The 17,500-nt window shown below is 45.6% G+C and overlaps 1 protein-coding gene and 1 long non-coding RNA gene across 2 annotated transcripts in view; one reads left to right on the top strand and one right to left on the bottom strand.

Moving 5' to 3' along the window:
• Positions 1-10,785, bottom strand: part of lpar2b (lysophosphatidic acid receptor 2b) — a 24,137-nt gene extending 13,352 nt beyond the window's left edge. The window contains exons 1-2 of the mRNA XM_079694882.1: positions 10,476-10,785; positions 1,449-1,909 (exon numbers count right to left, since the gene is read on the bottom strand). Of these exons, the coding sequence (XP_079551008.1) occupies positions 1,449-1,704 (256 nt within the window). The 5' untranslated portion in view covers positions 1,705-1,909; positions 10,476-10,785. The remainder of the gene's footprint in view (positions 1-1,448; positions 1,910-10,475) is intronic.
• On the top strand, positions 8,458-14,537 carry LOC307025563. The gene is made up of 2 exons (XR_013804198.1): positions 8,458-8,826; positions 14,016-14,537. It is a non-coding gene; the product is annotated as an uncharacterized lncRNA (long non-coding RNA).
• The last annotated feature ends 2,963 nt before the right edge of the window (positions 14,538-17,500 follow it).

The following is a 17,500-nucleotide window of genomic DNA, read 5'->3' as shown; positions in this document are numbered from 1 at the left end:
AGAGATGTAGTTCATTCAGCGATTCACACAAACAAATGTGTTACTTCACAGTTTTACGACACATTTTTTTTTAAATTTTACTTGCAAAATTATCTTTTAAATTGACAAACATCATATGTTTAATCTTTCTCTCTCCATTGACTTCAATACTTAATTTTTATAGAGTGGCGAAGTCCCTTCCCTTCCGCTGGATCTCCATGGGACCTTATTTAGAAAAAAAAGGATTGACTACCCTCACTATCACCACAATGAAACACGTCCAGAAGAACGTCATGCAAAGCTGCCTTCCTTCCTTCCTTTGATTCTCTCTGAACGGCCTGGTCTTTTTAATGTTTAATGTCAACACAGTTACGGCATTTCCTGTTTCTGCCGGAGAGAGGGGAGGCCGTCCCAAAGCTTGCTGCTGTATTTACTCCCTCCATCTGACAGGAGGGAGCCTCGTTGAGCTGCGAGTGTCACTCCGTCACGGAGGGGGGGTGTGTAGGGGTAGGGTGTAGGCATAGGCGGATTATGCAGGGGGGGCATTGCCCCCTCTAGTGGCTGAAATATGTTACAGCATTACTACGTCTAAAACTGTTCCAATACAAACATTTCGCATGTCAATATTGGAATAGATGTAATAAAATTATTGTTACAATACAAATCTGAATAATATCATGTTTTGTTTGAAATAATTTCATTTTTGAGCAGTCGCATGTTGTGACGTGTGTGTGTGACGTATGAGGTTAAGGACACAAGTTCCCTCACTTTTTTTTTTGCATACAAGTAATTCAGCTTTTGTATTACAATAATTAGCAGCAATTTAAAATATTCAGCGATTTTTAAAACGTCCAACTTCTGAGACGTTTAAGGCGTCTGCTTCGGCACTAAGTAGGACACTGGTTCATAATATTGTAGCGTGTTCAAGTAACCAAGGGATACAGTAGTTATCAAATAAGTATAAGATGATACGTTTTACAGTAATGCTGTTGTTGGGGGGAGAGACCGCCCCTTCCATATGAGAGTCTGTGTACGGCGGGCATGAGGCGTGCATGACGGGACGAGTTGTGTTCGTATGTGGAAGAGTCACTCAGTGCGGTGAGCGCTGGCTTTAATGCTACTGTATCCGTAGCACCCCACGCAATAGTTGGGACTGTGTACTGACGTCAGTAAAGAAGGTTTGCCCCCCCCAAGCGCAAATGTCAAACTCCGCCTATGGGTGTAGGGCGTGGTTTGGGATTGGGCCTGAGTGTGTGTCATAGGTTCAGCTGAGTCAGGCTTATTAACTCAAAGTGCACGCAGAGACACGCAAACATTATTTTAAACAGAAAAAATATAAATAAAAGATGATAAAATAATGCAAAAATTAAATAAAGTGAAACAATTATAAAACCAAAATCAAATGATACTAAATAATATCAAATCAAAATGCAGATAAAAAGAAGTAGTACACAGTGAAGCCCAGGTACCTGAGAACAGGTCGGCCACGGCCAGGTTCCCCAGCAGGTAGTAGATGGGGTAGTGGAAGCGGCGGTTCTTAAAGATGGCCGCCATCACCAGCAGGTTGGAGAAGATGACGATGACACACACCGCCATGCCGAGCGTCACGATCACGTAGTCACGGTCACGCCAGTGGGTGCTGATGTTCTTCCCGCTTGCCTCGTAGAAGAACCTCACGCTTTTGTTGTAGTAACAGCCGAGCCTGTCGTCCGTATCCGTATCCATGGTTACTGCAAGGGAGGGGGGCAGGAAGTAGAGTAGGGGAGGGGAGGAGTCAGGAGGGGGAGGGTTCAGATGAAGGGGAGGAGTCAGAGGAGGGGGAGGAGTCAGAGGAGGGGTCAGTGGAAGGGGAATAGTCAGCGGAGGGGGAGGAGTCAGATGAGCCCACTGCGCAGGGGGGGGGATCGGGGGGCCATCAGAGAGGGTCAACCTGCAGGGGGACAAAATAGAGTAAAACATTTTTTAATAATAATTCTAAATGTTTTTTAAATAAAATGATAATACTTCTGCACACAGATTAGAAATGTTGAGTTTCTGTAAATAAAAGTTCTTGAAATAAATAATAGTCATTGTTCATTAAAGTTTCTGAATATTTGTTTCATATTTCTGGGCGTTGCCATCTGTACGTGGCGTGCTGAATTCTTTACGCTACTTACGTTGCTATGGTTACGGCGGCGATGCCGGCGCGATATTTAAAGTTCATAGGCCTATTGATATTTTGTTAATTCTGGCTTTGTTATAACAAATATGGCCAAACGGAAACAGCCATGCCTCGCAGCTTTTGGATTCACAAGCAAAGAAGAGAAGGAGTCTAAAAATGACAACGTGAACAGAACAACTTTTAGGGGGCCGGCTGTAAGCGGCGTTTGGGTCGAGTTTACAGCCCCACACCGAGGGCCCTGAAAAGAAAAATCCAGAATATCTAGATCAGTAGCATGTTAGCATCAGTAGCATGTTAGCATGTTAGCATCAGTAGCATGTTAGCATCAGTAGCATGTTAGCATCAGTAACATGTTAGCATCAGTAGCATGTTAGCATCAGTAGCATGTTAGCATCAGTAGCATGTTAGCATCAGTAGCATGTTAGCATCAGTAGCAGCATGAATGAACGGTAAACCTGAACTCAGTGTTTAAGGTCACAGTCCGTCCCACACACACACACACACACACACACACACACACACACACACACACACACACACACACACACACACACACACACACACACACACACACACACACACACACACACACACACACACACACACACACACACACACACACACACACACACACACACACACACACACACACACGAGACAACTGCAGGAAAAGAGTTTGACTGGGGGGCGCGTGTGTGTGTGTGTGTGTGTGTGTGTGTGTGTGTTTAGAGAGGAAGTGAGAACATTTCCCTCCCTCGAGGCACGAGCCATCAATCAACACACTTTTTCTTATTGTTTTCCAAGTGACCTTTCCTCTCCTCAAACTGATTTCCTTCCTTCACTAATCGGATGTTTGTGGCCTGATCGGCTCCTTGTTCTAAATCATCACAGGCTCTGGGGATTCATAGAAAGAATAGATCCAAAAATATATCATCTTAGTAACAGGGTTATCCGAGTGCAAGCCATTATCAATGAGAGACGTGTTAAAGATGCAGCTTCTGAACCAGATGGAACCACTTTACCCGACATTTGCTTCCCATTACATTTGGATTTCTGACACATACATGTTTGTGGTTTATTGGTTGTTGTGAAGGTTTTTAGTAAATATTCTTATGAGAAAAACAAACAGAACATCTTGAAAATGTAGCAACATGTCCGCCAGCACGAATAAAGGAATGAAGTCTGTCCGTCTTACGTGACTACTCCTGTACTGTTCCATGTTACGGCATGCTCACGGGAATCCCCCCCCCCCCGTGTTATGGGAACAATAGCATGCTTATATCAGAGCAGGTGAACCTAAATGTGTACAGAGTTCACCAAACAAGCAGCTGTGTCCAAAGTGTTCCTCTTTCAGCAGATTAAAGAAGTCTTTATCAGTTTGAAGGACGCATGGAGGACGAACACTCGCTCTGTGAGCTTTGAGCGTTAGCAGCAACAACAGCTCGTCCTTGGTGTGTGTTGTAACAACAGATAATTACACACACACATACACACACACACACACCTCACAGCTGTTTGCAGGTAAACACACCTGAGCCTGACCTGCAGCACAGAGGCTAGCTGGGTAGCATTTAGCACTGGAGGAGAAAGAAGCGAGAGACAGCAGCTCAGAGCCGGGGAGAGAAGCAGAGCCATCCCATTATCAAAGTACTGCATTTGTTACTTTATTGCATTTGTATTCTTGATAACGTGTGCCGACCTTTTTACATAATATGAACGCTGTAATGCATGGGCTGCTTTGTTGTTGTGGTTGTTGTTGTTGTTGTTGTTGTTGTTGTTAACAGTGATGGATTTAGACTGCGCTGCGTCCATCAGTCAATTCATTTGGATAATCAAATACTCAGTCGAGAAACCTTTGAAGCAAACGGGTCAGAAAATGTCCCACAAATCTGGATCTGTGCTTTCTATGTTTTAAATCATATTTTCATAGTTATTTGATCCTTAAGGTTCATGTGTGCTACTGAGTTTTACAAAATGCAGTTCTTTAGCCTTGAAATCTGTATATTTGCTGCTTCTCTCTGTTTCTCTCTGGACTCAACAGAACGCACTGTTTCTGTATTTGCACGAGTGTGTCCCTTCCAGCTTTGTGTTTGTGGCAATCAGTAAACAGCAGTTTGAATGGAAACCGGTCATTACAGCCTCCTCCTCCTCCTCCTCCTCCTCCTCCTCCTCACTAAACTTTACACAGGAAAGGTTTGATCACATCTGAAGAGGAAGTGTTGTTTGTTTGTGACCTTTACCTCCAGGTGAAAGCAGCATCTCATGAAGAGAGAGGATGCAGATCAAACCCAAATGTTCCACATGAAGAAACATCTTCAGCTGGGAGACCAGGGGACACTAAAGAGTGACGCACACAGCTGGAGAACAGGGGACACTATAGAGTGACGCACACAGCTGGAGAACAGGGGACACTAAAGAGTGACGCACACAGCTGGAGAACAGGGGACACTAAAGAGGGACGCACACAGCTGGAGACCAGGGGACACTAAAGAGTGACGCACACAGCTGGTGAACAGGGGACACTAAAGAGTGACGCACACAGCTGGAGAACAGGGGACACTAAAGAGGGACGCACACAGCTGGAGACCAGGGGACACTAAAGAGTGACGCACACAGCTGGAGAACAGGGGACACTAAAGAGTGACGCACACAGCTGGAGAACAGGGGACACTAAAGAGTGACGCACACAGCTGGGAGACCAGGGGACACTAAAGAGTGACGCACACAGCTGGAGACCAGGGGACACTAAAGAGTGACGCACACAGCTGAGAGACCAGGGGACACTAAAGAGTGACGCACACAGCTGGAGAACAGGGGACACTAAAGAGTGACGCACACAGCTGGGAGACCAGGGGACACTAAAGAGTGACGCACACAGCTGGGAGACCAGGGGACACTAAAGAGTGATGCACACAGCTGGGAAACCAGGGGACACTAAAGAGTGACACACACAGCTGGAGACCAGGGGACACTAAAGAGTGACGCACACAGCTGGAGACCGGGGGGCACTAAAGAGTGACGCACACAGCTGGAGACCAGGGGACACTAAAGAGTGACGCACACAGCTGGGAGACCAGGGGACACTAAAGAGGGACGCACACAGCTGGAGACCAGGGGACACTAAAGAGTGACGCACACAGCTGGGAGACCAGGGGACACTAAAGAGGGACGCACACAGCTGGGAGACCAGGGGACACTAAAGAGTGACGCACACAGCTGGGAGACCAGGGGACACTAAAGAGGGACGCACACAGCTGGGAGACCAGGGGACACTAAAGAGGGACGCACACAGCTGGGAGACCAGGGGACACTAAAGAGAGACGCACACAGCTGGAGACCAGGGCACACTAAAGAGTGATGCACACCGCTGGATACCAGGGGACACTAAAGAGTGAAGCCCACAGCACGGAGACATGGGGACACTAAAGAGTGACACACACAGCTGGAGACCAGGGGACACTAAAGAGTGACGCACACAGCTGGAAGACCAGGGGACACTAAAGACTGATGCACACCGCTGGATACCAGGCGACACTAAAGAGTGACGCACACAGCTGGGAGACATGGGGACACTAAAGAGTGACGCACACAGCTGGAGACCAGGGGACACTAAAGAGTGACGCACACAGCTGGAGACCAGGGGACACTAAAGAGTGACGCACACAGCTGGGAGACCAGGGGACACTAAAGAGTGACGCACACAACTGGGAGACCAGGGGACACTAAAGAGTGACGCACACAGCTGGGAGACCAGGGGACACTAAAGAGTGACGCACACAGCTGGGAGACCAGGGGACACTAAAGAGTGACGCACACAGCTGGAGACCAGGGGACACTAAAGAGTGACGCACACAGCTGGAGACCAGGGTACACTAAAGAGTGACGCACACAGCTGGAGACCAGGGGACACTAAAGAGTGACGCACACAGCTGGGAGACCAGGGGACATTAAAGAGTATCTGTCTCTCTGCTGCTATCTGTCTCTCTGCTGCGATCTGTCTCTCTGCTGCTATCTGTCTCTCTGCTGCGATCTGTCTCTCTGCTGCGATCTGTCTCTCTGCTGCGATCTGTCTGTCTCTCTGCTGCTATCTGTCTCTCTGCTGCGATCTGTCTCTCTGCTGCGATCTGTCTATCTGTCTCTCTGCTGCTATCTGTCTCTCTGCTGCGATCTGTCTATCTGTCTCTCTGCTGCGATCTGTCTCTCTGCTGCGATCTGTCTATCTGTCTCTCTGCTGCTATCTGTCTCTCTGCTGCGATCTGTCTATCTGTCTCTCTGCTGCGATCTGTCTCTCTGCTGCTATCTGTCTCTCTCTATCTGTCTCTCTGCTGCGATCTGTCTCTCTGCTGCGATCTGTCTCTCTGCTGCGATCTGTCTCTCTGCTGGGATCTGTCTCTCTGTCTCTCTCGATCTGTCTCTCTCGATCTGTCTCTCTGTGACGTTTGTTTTTCAGCTCCACATTTCCTGTGATGCCTTTCAGACGAGATAGAGTTTCAGAGCGCCTCATTGACTCCAGAGTTACCTTAGAGTCACGTATGAAGCGGTCCCGTGTGAAGCGGTCACGTGTGAAGCGGTCACGTGTGAAGCGGTCACGTGTGAAGCGGTCCCGTGTGAAGCGGTCACGTGTGAAGCGGTCACGTGTGAAGCGGTCCCGTGTGAAGCGGTCACGTGTGAAGCGGTCACGTGTGAAGCGGTCACGTGTGAAGCGGTCCCGTATGAAGCGGTCACGTGTGAAGCGGTCACGTGTGAAGCGGTCCCGTATGAAGCGGTCACGTGTGAAGCGGTCACGTGTGAAGCGGTCACGTGTGAAGCGGTCCCGTATGAAGCGGTCACGTGTGAAGCGGTCCCGTATGAAGCGGTCCCGTATGAAGCGGTCACGTGTGAAGCGGTCACGTGTGAAGCGGTCACGTGTGAAGCGGTCACGTGTGAAGCGGTCCCGTGTGAAGCGGTCACGTGTGAAGCGGTCCCGTATGAAGCGGTCCCGTATGAAGCGGTCCCGTATGAAGCGGTCCCGTGTGAAGCGGTCACGTGTGAAGCGGTCCCGTATGAAGCGGTCACGTATGAAGCGGTCACGTGTGAAGCGGTCCCGTATGAAGCGGTCACGTGTGAAGCGGTCACGTGTGAAGCGGTCACGTGTGAAGCGGTCACGTGTGAAGCGGTCCCGTATGAAGCGGTCACGTGTGAAGCGGTCCCGTATGAAGCGGTCACGTGTGAAGCGGTCACGTGTGAAGCGGTCACGTGTGAAGCGGTCACGTGTGAAGCGGTCCCGTATGAAGCGGTCACGTGTGAAGCGGTCCCGTGTGAAGCGGTCCCGTGTGAAGCGGTCACGTGTGAAGCGGTCACGTGTGAAGCGGTCCCGTATGAAGCGGTCACGTATGAAGCGGTCACGTATGAAGCGGTCACGTATGAAGCGGTCCCGTATGAAGCGGTCACGTATGAAGCGGTCACGTATGAAGCGGTCCCGTATGAAGCGGTCCCGTATGAAGCGGTCACGTATGAAGCGGTCCCTAGAGAGCGAAGACCCTCTCAACACGCTGAATCCTTAGAGGTCTGCTCCGGCCCAATTCTTCTTTTGATTTTGTATGTCCTGTCTTGAATTTGTTTTGTAAGTTTGTGTAAGGTATGTCGTGTCTTGTAACTATCATGTTTCAAAGAATGAAAAATGTATAAACATATTGTTTAAATTTTTTAAATAAAAGCTAAATCCTTTAAGATATATGTTTAAAAACATGCATTGCACTAATACTGCAGGCAGTGAGGGATTCGTCAGCTTCTCAACAACACTCTCTACGCGGCTAAACAAATGAGATGCAAATTACTTTAACTATGGGAAAAGGTGAGCTCCGTCAGGTGAGCTCCCTCAGGTGAGCTCCGTCAGGTGAGCTCCCTCAGGTGAGCTCCCTCAGGTGAGCTCCCTCAGGTGAGCTCCCTCAGGTGAGCTCCCTCAGGTGAGGTCCCTCAGGTGAGCTCCCTCAGGTGAGGTCCCTCCGGTGAGGTCCCTCAGCTGGGGTCCCTCAGGTGAGGTCCCTCAGGTGAGCTCCCTCAGGTGAGCTCCCTCAGGTGAGGTACCTCAGGTGAGGTCCCTCAGGTGAGCTCCCTCAGGTGAGCTCCCTCAGGTGAGGTCCCTAAGGTGAGGTCCCTCAGGTGAGCTCCCTCAGGTGAGGTCCCTCAGCTGGGGTCCCTCAGGTGAGGTCCCTCAGCTGGGGTCCCTCAGCTGGGGTCCCTCAGGTGGGGTCCCTCAGCTGGGGTCCCTCAGGTGAGGTCCCTCAGCTGGGGTCCCTCAGCTGGGGTCCCTCAGGTGGGGTCCCTCAGGTGAGCTGTGGATCCCAAACGTCATTTATAGCTTTATGTTGTCCCAACAATGCGAAGCCGTCCCCCGCTCTGCTTACAGGTGAAGGCTGCTGCAGAAAGGCCTATGAACAACATGTGCAAGAGGGGAGCCTCAACGTGTCCACGCTGAGATGTTCACAATAAGAGGCTTCTTGTAAAACCAGATGCATTTCTTCCACCTTCAGTCTCCGGCAGAAGGGAGATGTGATGGAAGGCTATAGTTTTAGTGAACCCATGTGTTCTCACAGAGCTCTGTTGGACAGAAAGCAGCTCATCTAATGAAGCAGATTGGGATGATGGACGTGTTTGTTCCAGCTGTTATTGAGACCCTGAGCGCGGCCTTGCAGAACCTCCCAGAGGTGAGTCAACACCGTGTAACCTTCACTGACTCCGTTTATTACAGCGCTGTAAACTATGGGACCGTCAGGAAAAACAGGAATCACCCGTACTGTAAAGTATCCATAAAGCATCACAGCTTCATCAGGATAGGCAAACAGGAAGAGCTCTTATTTCAAAACTTAAACGCGTTTAATTTGACAACAACCTGCAGCGTCACTCGGACATTTATCTACGGGTTACATTATTCTATTGGTATCTTAATCATTAGACTTGTAATCTCTCCAGGGATTGATAAAGAGTTGTAATGTCCCCATAAGCTCCGTTTAGCAGCAGCTAGTGAGCTCACGTCTCCAGATCACAATAATAATAATAATAATAGATTTATTTTGTTAGCGCTTTTACAGGTGCTCAGAGACGCTTTACAGATCTAGTGAAAGGAACAGATCCTGGTCAGATTTTGAGTGTTTTGTACGATTTCAACAAACAATAGTATTTGTTGTGGTGTTCGTAAAGGATATGCTGCTCCCTGAATGTGAGGAAGACGTCATTATGACTCGTAGAGAAAGGCATTTGAATTTAAATCCACTTTCTGTAGAATACGAGCTGGAGTTACACTCATCATGAGGCAGGAATATGACATGTTCGATCTAAAACGGAAGAAAACAGAGTGTATTTGTAGAAAAGTGAAACTCAAATAAACGAGGGACATATTGTTTTTGGCATTGTGTAAATCCAGTTAAGTTAGTTGAGCGGTTTTGATGTTATTTTGTGAACAATTAGTATTTCTACTTTGGAAAAAGGGCTGTAGCTACACTCAACATGTTAATTAAAACTGCAATATCACATGCGTTATCTGAAATGGAACAAATATGCTGTGTATTTGGAGAATTTAACACAAAATCTCAACCCACTATCTGACTTTTTGTCATAGTAAATGAACTGGTTATTTATTGCACTTTCTGTTGTCCTTGAACGCATCTTAAATGGCAGAAATAATGGTGTACTTCTTCTCCACTACAGTTCAGAGGTACATGTTGTACTTGTACTCCACTACATGTATTTAATCCCTTTAGTTACTTCACATATGAATGATGTGAAATATAATCAAGTGTTGAATCAGACTTTAGTTCCACCTGGAGTAAATTCACAAGATCTGAGTACTTCTACTTTTGCTCAAGTACAAGATCTGAGTACTTCTACTTTTACTCAAGAACAAGATCTGAGTACTTGTACTTTTACTCAAGTATAAGATCCGAGTACTTCTACTTTTACTCAAGTTTAAGATCCGAGTACTTCTACTTTTACTCAAGTATAAGATCCGAGTACTTCTACTTTCACTCAAGTATAAGATCCGAGTACTTCTACTTTTACTCAAGTATAAGATCCGAGTACTTCTGCTATTACTCAAGTATAAGATCCGAGTACTTCTACTGTATACATTTGCTGTAGTTTCTTCCTGATACTGAACATGAGGAGCGGAAATATACAATATAAATATGTATTTGTAGATTGTAACCGGCAGATATAAACTGTTAGAGTTTCTCTCTCTCTTTCTGCAAAGAGAACACAGAGAAGTTTTAAATGGAGACAGAAGTGTCTCTGCTACATGTTGGACACTAGAGACAGGCTTTTCCACAGAAACTGAGATCCACAGGAACACTGAACTCACCTGGTGTTCGGGTCGCAGGTCAGGTAAATCCGTTCGTCGAGTTTAAACACAGTCCCTGAACGCAGCGGGAGGTGGATTCAGTGAAACGGGGTTCTGGTTCTGGTCTCTTCTGGTTCTGGTTTTTAGTCTCGAGGCTCCATGACTCTTTCCTTTCTTTAATTCCGATCCTCACAAATCTTCACCTGCGCAGCGCGATCCGGCTCACCTGGCGGAGGGATCTGCAGTGAGGCGTTCAGGGCGCGGTGCTCTGCTGCACAAAGAGCTACACACACACACACACACACACACACACACACACTCATACGCAGGAGCAGCAGCCAATCAGAGAGCAGCTGGGAGGAGCTTAAAGTGAGGACCGGGGCAAAGGCGCGAGAAGGTATTTTGAGTGGGGGTGCTAGGGTGCTGTCCGATGTGCTGATTACGCAAGGGGGGGGGGGGGGGGGGGGGGTTGACGTTGACATACACCGAGCAAAACCACACACACACAGTGAATAACAATGGACTCCAGTGCACGCTATTACGGGCACTATAGAGCAGTGGTTCTCAACTGGTCAGGCCTCGGGACCCTCTTTTTCCTTTGTCAATAAATCACAACCCGAAATGTTGAACCACTCAAATCTATTCAACAAAAAATGGTGCTGTAATATATCCGCTTTTCAGCATACATTATTAATGAAAGTGTAGTACAGTGCATATCTCCCTTATATCCCTTCACAGAACTAAAGAATGCTTTTAAATAAGGTTTCATGAGGTGATGGAATCAAAGCTGAACTGTGTAACATCAAAAGGCTATAAGACAAATCTTTATTTGTATGGATAATGTTAAAGGGAGAGCTAGTGCCAAGCCACATATAGTCTTCCAATCTAAAGTGTTGATTTCTCCATTGTGGCATAGTTATAGGAGGGCTTTAAGATGGAAATATATGAAATGACTTCTGTTTTTAAATCCTTGATAAAGGAGGGAGTTATTGTCGCATGTCCGGACACCCAAGGTTCCACACACTGCTAAAGAGTTTAACATTGTTCTTTAGGTAGACCAGAATTAAAGATAAATGAATATAATGAGCCATGAAATGCATAGCAGAGCTACACAGATCCTAGTAATGGTTTGACTCAAGATAATAGTTATGTCTCTGAAATGGATCGATTAGACATTTTAATACTAAGTTAAGTAAAATACCTCTGAAAAGACTGCAGAGCACGACAAGGCCAAATGACCTTTGACCAGGCACGTGCACAGGTACGGGCTGATGTTGCCCGGGCAACGGCCCATTTGGCCTTTTTGGCGGACCTGCCCCTCTGGAGAGAGCGAGAGTTTGTTTGTCTTTTTTCTGTTGTGGCCGAATCAACATGATAAACCCACAATTAGTATCGTAGCGTCTCGCTGCGGGAAACACACTTTGTTAGCGCTGTCATCTGCCGGTGCGTTAAAGACCACCTCAGTGTCGGATTTTGGAAACTTGATTTTGAGTTGTCTCATGGCAGTTAGGGTATAAGGGACAAACCAGGGGACTTTACTTCCTCTTGATACCGTCGGTTATTTACAAAAAAACACCAAAATATAGCCTAGTTGTTGTTATTGTGCTTCTGTCTTTCTGTGTCTTCTCATCTGTAAACTCCCTCAACGCGCAGCTCACTCTCTTTTCTTGATCGCCCTCTCACGTGTGAACAGTTCAATGTCCCGCTTCATTGTAGGATTTCTGCCATGTCTCTACCACTTTAGTTTGATGATCTCTGTTACTAAGTTATGGAATACTAAATAAATAAGTAATTAGATACCTTACCGTTACTGGCTGCGCTCATAAAGAATGATAAGAATAAGAATAATGCATATTGAACTGGTTTCATTAATGATTGAGTTTATTTAAGGTAATTAGTTAGAGGCCGTATTTGATCAGTATGTCTGCACAACAGTTACAATTACTACATTAGAACAGAATTGTCCCCATTTTGTCTTTAATAGTTAATCAAATTAGATATTTTTGACGAGATATGGGCCGCAAAACAAAAAATGTCCCTGGCGATCATTTTTTAAATCAAGTCACCGAATGCAAGTAGTCGCCTTAGCTTATTTTGTGAGATGTGAATTACTGTTCAATTTAGTTGATGTAATTATCGTTTGGTTTCTTTTAGATTAAAAACAACTTAAAATGTTCAAAAGGTCTTGTGTTTTTTATCTGGGGGAGGCCCTTTTTCAGTTTAGAGCAATAGCCCCTCGAAATGTCTGTGCACGTCCCTGCCTTTGACCCTGACTGACAGTGTGACAAAAGCACTTTCAATGGCTGCAGTCGAACAGTCCAAAAATCAGCTCCTAATTTCTAACCCTATCTCCTATTCCATGACCTCTGACGAGCAGAAGTTTCACTTTCCTTTTTTATTTCAATTCCAACTTTGGTCATGAAGAATATGTTTCTCTGTTGTTCATAAAGCATAAAGCAAGAGCATCAGAGCACGGTGCAGAGTCTCTAGATGAGTCCCTCCTTCTTATTAAACATCCATGTTGTAGTCCTCTGTATAGAAAACTGTAGTTCTATCACTGTAGGAACACACTAATGAACAGCCATCACTATCAGCAGGAGAGGACTCTTTAAAGTAGAGACACTACATACTGATATACACCTGAACATCAGCAGGAGAGGACTCTTTAAAGTAGAGACACTACATACTGATATACACCTGAACATCAGCAGGAGAGGACTATTTAAAGTAGAGACACTTCATACTGATATACATCTGAACATCAGCAGGAGAGGACTCTTTAAAGTAGAGACACTACATACTGATATACACCTGAACATCAGAAGGAGAGGACTCTTTAAAGTAGAGACACCACATACTGATATACACCTGAACATCAGCAGGAGAGGACTCTTTAAAGTAGAGACACTACATAGGCCTACTGATATACACCTGAACATCAGCAGGAGAGGACTCTTTAAAGTAGAGACACTACATACTGATATACATCTGAACATCAGCAGGAGAGGACTCTTTAAAGTAGAGACACTACATACTGATATACACCTGAACATAGGCAGGAGAGGACTCTTTAAAGTAGAGACACTACATACTGATATACATCTGAACATCAGCAGGAGAGGACTCTTTAAAGTAGAGACACTACATACTGATATACACCTGAACATAGGCAGGAGAGGACTCTTTAAAGTAGAGACACTACATACTGATATTGTAACGCCGAGACGCCGCTACTAGAGCTCACGTGGACATGTGGATAATCATTATACTGTATAGGGTATATTGGCACATGATTTAAACAACACACTTTATTAATGGATATATATGTTTATTGAAAATTGATTGAATTGCATTGTTGTGTGGGTGAGTGGCGTGCGTCGCGCACCCCGGGCCACTCCTGCTCGCCGTTCGCCTGAGTAAAGAAATGGATACAGATTAAAAGGCGCATATTCATACATTGCTAGCATTACGGGTAGCGAGGGACTGTGCACGAAGTAAACGTGAGAAGTAGTGATGGATTGTGTGATGAGCAAACTTACCTCTGTCTGTTCTCTCTCCCAGGGTGTTCGGGCAAAAGAGTTCCTCCGGCCCGCACACCTCTAAATATAGTTAGAGCTAACGGACGAGCTAACAGACTAGCTAACGGACCCAAGAGGAGGCGACGGAACCTGGGTTGGCATAGGGGCAGACCAACGCCTTGCAACGGGACAGAGCAGTTTCCGGATGGCGGCGTTGGGGCCTGGTGGCTGGCTGGTGGTCCCGAAACAGAGACTATAGGACACTGTGCTTCATGGGGAGAGGAGGAAGGAAATGTGACGCAGGGAACTGCGTCACTATGGACTGATGGCTTTGGGCCGGGTGATTGTGCGCACCTGGGGCCCTCGGTTGTCCCTCCCCCCTCACCTGTGTTTGATTCCTCTGTGTATTTAAGTGCTGTCTTTCGTTGTGCTGGAGTCAGTGTGTGTGAGCTGCTGGTGGCCGCAGGCTGGGCACGTGAGCAGTTTATTGTGGCTGTGTCATTGTGTGTGATCTTAACATTGTGTTGATCATTTAATAAATGCCCCGTCGGGTTATATTTTTGGATCTTCTGCCTCTGCCTCCTTGCTTTGTCGGGCCGCTCAACGGTAGTTCTCACAACAACACATACTGATATACAACTGAACATCAGCAGGAGAGGACTCTTTAAAGTAGAGACACTACATACTGATATACACCTGAACATCAGCAGGAGAGGACTCTTTAAAGTAGAGACACTACATACTGATATACACCTGAACACCAGCAGGAGAGGACTCTTTAAAGTAGAGACACTACTGATATACACCTGAACATCAGCAGGAGAGGACTCTTTAAAGTAGAGACACTACATACTGATATACACCTGAACATCAGCAGGAGAGGACTCTTTAAAGTAGAGACACTACATACTGATATACACCTGAACATCAGCAGGAGAGGACTCTTTAAAGTAGAGACACTACATACTGATATACACCTGAACATCAGCAGGAGAGGACTCTTTAAAGTAGACACTACATACTGATATACACCTGAACATCAGCAGGAGAGGACTCTTTAAAGTAGAGACACTACATACTGATATACACCTGAACATCAGCAGGAGAGGACTCTTTAAAGTAGAGACACTACATACTGATATACACCTGAACATCAGCAGGAGAGGACTCTTTAAAGTAGAGACACTACATACTGATATACACCTGAACATCAGCAGGAGAGGACTCTTTAAAGTAGAGACACTACATACTGATATACACCTGAACATCAGCAGGAGAGGACTCTTTAAAGTAGAGACACTACATACTGATATACACCTGAACATCAGCAGGAGAGGACTCTTTAAAGTAGACACTACATACTGATATACACCTGAACATCAGCAGGAGAGGACTCTTTAAAGTAGAGACACTACATAATGATATACACCTGAACATCAGCAGGAGAGGACTCTTTAAAGTAGACACTACATACTGATATACACCTGAACATCAGCAGGAGAGGACTCTTTAAAGTAGAGACACTACATAATGATACACACCTGAACATGATATACTCTTTAAAGTAAAGCAATGTTTAAACGTCTCTAACTGGACGCTGTGCTAATAACATGCAGTTTGGTGCAAACATTAGCCTTCTACGTTTTTTGAATAACAAGAAAAAAGCCGACATCCGGAAGTTAGATGACATCAAGATGACTATCTGAAGTGGTTTCTGTCAGCTTCCCTTCACTTCCAGGAATGTCTTCTGTACAAATAGTATACATATGAACTTGCTATAATATTTATATAGAACATATTCACAAAACAATGAATAAAGACATTTCATCTGAAAATGAGGAAGCAGAAAACACACGCCAGAGTCCAAGTGTGTGTGAGTTTGCCGATTGTGTAAGTATTCCCGTTGCTGGGTTTAATAGGGTTGTGGTGTGTGTGTGTGTGTGTGTGTGTGTGTGTGTGTATAAATGGATGCCAGATGACAGTAAACATTTCCATGTGTTATTTGTCCGAAAACATTTACAGTGACAATATAAACCCTGAGCACATTGCGCGCGCGCGCACACACACACACACGTCTCAGGATCCTCACGACGTTTCCTTTTCCTACTTCCTGTTTGAAACCGCCTCCTTCTGACTGTTTACACTTTCCTTGCAACAGAGTTCTGTTTCTCTGGAGTAACAACGTCCTTTATTTTCTTTTATTCTCTACTTTGTTCTTCTTGCTTTTCCCCAAACATAATCTACGCTGCTCTCGGATGTCGTTCGCTTCTTTCTTTCTGTACGCAGTTCATATGTAAAGAAAATTAGTTAATAATTCAGAAGTTAAAAGTGATTAATAAACCAATTAATAGATTATGAAATGCTTCAAAAAGTCAAAATTCTGGGGGAAAAGTTTGTGAGTTGCTGATTGGCTTTTACAGGGTGGTGTCTGTGTGTGTGTGTGAGTGTGTGTGTGTGTGTGTGTGAGTGTGAGTGTGTGTGAGTGTGTGTGTGTGTGTGTGTCTGTGTGAGTGTGTGTAATTCACAGTGCGGTATAATGAGACAATAACAGGCTACAGATGAGACACACACACACACACATATATTTATATAAATATATACAATTTCAGAATCACAAACCAACTGAGACCTGTCTGTCCGCCGCATCTACACACTGTACCACACACACCTACACAACCTTAGAGCTCCTCCAGAGAGCCTCCTCTCTCCTCTCTCCTCGGTTAGAGCTCCTCCAGAGAGCCTCCTCTCTCCTCTCTCCTCGGTTAGAGCTCCTCCAGAGAGCCTCCTCGATCCTCGGTCCTCGAAGTGCATTTAGAGAAATGAGATGTCCTTCAACATGGCGCGCTGAAATTCATTTCTGGGTCACTACCGGAGGACTGAGGAGTCGAGGAGTCGAGGAGTGGGATTTGATGAAATGAGAAAGGGCCCATGTGTGAGCGTGTGTGTGTGTAAAAGTATAATAATATTTAGAATGAGTATGCATGCACTTGTTTCCCCACAGCGCCCCCGTGTGGCCAGAGACAAAAAACACAAGACGTCCCAAAGTTAGTTTTTAAATATTATTTTAATACTTTTCTTAAAAAAAGATGTGAACAAGATGAATCTATTGACCCCAGACGCATCGCTCTCCAACAAACCAAGAGGAAGTTAACCGCAGGGAACAGGAAGAGGAATCAAAACAATCACATTTGAAAAACAGGGGGGAGAAATAAAAAAGATGGATTCTAGGATCTGCAAACGACAGGAAACACGATGGCACACGGGAAGACAAGCAGGAAGCTATGATACAGATAAAACATCAAAATAAAAGCGCTGCAGAAACTCGGGCCGCTTCCTGGGGTCCGGTTTGAAAAGGGGAGGAAATTAAATATCAATAAAAACCTTTAATATAAAGTGAAAAGAAGTTTAAATGTAGAAAAGGTGACGGTCAGCACTCAGATGGGATTTGGCATAGAGAGAAACGCAGACACCATCCTCTCGATAAAAAAGTTCTTTACAGTAAATCTCTACAAAATCAAACTCCGAGAC

The sequence above is a fragment of the Notothenia rossii genome, assembly GCF_949606895.1.
Source record: "Notothenia rossii genome assembly, contig: SUPER_1_unloc_1, whole genome shotgun sequence".
Lineage (NCBI taxonomy): Eukaryota > Metazoa > Chordata > Actinopteri > Perciformes > Nototheniidae > Notothenia > Notothenia rossii.
Note: the sequence above shows the minus strand (reverse complement) of the source record. Positions and strands in the feature narration are given on the sequence as shown.